This window comes from Buceros rhinoceros, unplaced genomic scaffold (genome assembly GCF_000710305.1).
Source record: "Buceros rhinoceros silvestris isolate BGI_N320 unplaced genomic scaffold, ASM71030v1 scaffold12529, whole genome shotgun sequence".
Classification (NCBI taxonomy): Eukaryota; Metazoa; Chordata; class Aves; order Bucerotiformes; family Bucerotidae; genus Buceros; species Buceros rhinoceros.
Window position 1 is genome coordinate 9,652 of NW_010432161.1, and position 1,828 is coordinate 11,479.

At 58.0% G+C, this 1,828-nt stretch overlaps 1 protein-coding gene across 1 annotated transcript in view; it reads right to left on the reverse strand.

Annotated features, from left to right (window-relative positions):
- LOC104500077 (ankyrin-1-like) overlaps positions 1 to 1,828 on the reverse strand; it is a gene marked incomplete at its 3' end in the record, with an annotated part of 51,682 nt that overhangs the window by 9,326 nt on the left and 40,528 nt on the right. The window contains exons 5-8 of the mRNA XM_010143670.1: positions 1,312 to 1,410; positions 504 to 602; positions 205 to 390; positions 2 to 66 (exon numbers count right to left, since the gene is read on the reverse strand). Of these exons, the coding sequence (XP_010141972.1) occupies positions 2 to 66; positions 205 to 390; positions 504 to 602; positions 1,312 to 1,410 (449 nt within the window). The remainder of the gene's footprint in view (position 1; positions 67 to 204; positions 391 to 503; positions 603 to 1,311; positions 1,411 to 1,828) is intronic.

Consider the following 1,828-nt stretch of genomic DNA (forward strand, 5'->3'; position numbering starts at 1 on the left):
CAGCAGTAACTGGGCCACACTGAGATTCTCATAGTGGGCTGCAATGTGCAAGGGGGTAAATCCAGTCTAGGGGAAAGAAGGAGGGATCAGCCCAGCCAGACACATGCTCCCTGCTGAAAGGATGGATAAATACAGCATACCAAGCTGCTGTTCTCCCTGGGGATGTGGGAAAGCTCCCAGAGACGGGATGGGAAAGCCACACACCTTGGAGAGGACATCAGCATTGGGGTCATTCTGCAGCAGCACGGCAGCTGTGCGAGTGTCATCGTTGCGGGCTGCAATGTGCAGGGCGGGCAGGCGGACCTTTCCCTTTGTCCCATAGTTGATAAGGTGAGCAACCACGTTCTCATGCCCTTGCTGCAGAGCCACAGCCAGTGGCGTGAAGCCGTCCTGCCCAGAAGAGGCCAGTGAGAGGGGGAGAGACGAGGAGCTGTGGTAGCACCTGGCACATCCAACAGCAGCCCCAACAAGCAGGACCCCAGGGTCATCCACAGAGATCTCACCTCTGTGGCTACGTTCTGGTTGGCTCCATTTTCCAGCAAGAACTTGACAACTTCCAGGTGATTTTCTTGTGCGGCCATGTAGAGGGGGGTGAAGCCTTTCTGCAAACATAGGGCCCTGCACATCAACACCACTCTTCCTCAAGTTTCTCTAGCTCCTTGCAGACCTACACCCCATCAACACCCACACCCCCATCTCACTGAACTGGGGCAAAAGCATACAGAGGGTGGGTGGGGAAATAGGAAAAAAACTGGCGGTGGTGGAGCAATCGTAGAGAGCTGGAGCCTAAGCCTCCGCACAGTCATAAAGAACCAGGGAATGCTTCACAACAATGGCCAGCCCAGGAGACACTGCCTTCCACTCACTGCCACTACTGCCCCTTGCTTCAGGGACATTCCTCTCATCAGGCAAAAGCTGAAGAGCTTGCAGTGCCCCCAGGCCCAAGAAAGAGAGAACAAAGGAGGCACAGCATGCAGAGCTGCAGGGCTTGCTGGAGACCTCACGGCTGTGCCCGGGAGGCAGTGGCCATGAATCCTCCCAGGATGAGCTCAGCGTGCTTGTGCGTGCCGCCAGGGGCCCCCTCAGAAGAGAGACCATGAGGGTCTCCCCATGCCCCTGAAGACTCCCTCCCTGCCACTTGCACACTAGCCTTCTTTCAGGCGTGTGGCAGAGCAGTCCTTGTCCCTGAAAGGGACTAGAGAGAAACTGTAACGTGCTGCAGAGCGCCCATGCTAGGCACAGTTCCCACGACGAGGCCACCACCACTGCGCATGCTGGCTGCCTCTCCCACCCCCGCCCGGGTCACTCTACCTGTGACTGCGCATTGACGTTGGCCCCGTAGTTCACCAGTTCCCGGACCACGTCCTGCTGTCCAGCCAGGGCAGCAATGTGCAGGGCTGTGTTTCCCTTCTGAAAGACACCGCGGGGGCAGCACTCAGGGGCTGGAACAGGCCAGGATGCCGGGGGAAGATGGGTCTGACATGTGCTAACACATCTGCAAACAGAGCAGCTGTCCGGGGGAAGCCTGCGGGGCTGCGCAGCCCTTGCTCCACGCCCCATCCCTGCTACACACCCGGCAGCTACCCTTCACGTTTGCTGGCCAGAGAAGAGAGTGATTTCATCTTTCCCAGGAAGTTACTGGCAGCAAGAGCTGTATGCCTTGTCAGGCTCTGTGTATCTCCAGCACCGAGAGACGAGGAGGGGAAGGAGGGTGGGGGAGCTGAGCTGGCAGTCTTCAGGCAAAACTGCAGCGTGTGCCCTGGTAGCCAACGCATCCCAGCAGAGCTCGGGGATGATAAACAGGCTGGAAAATGCAGACACAGGCTCT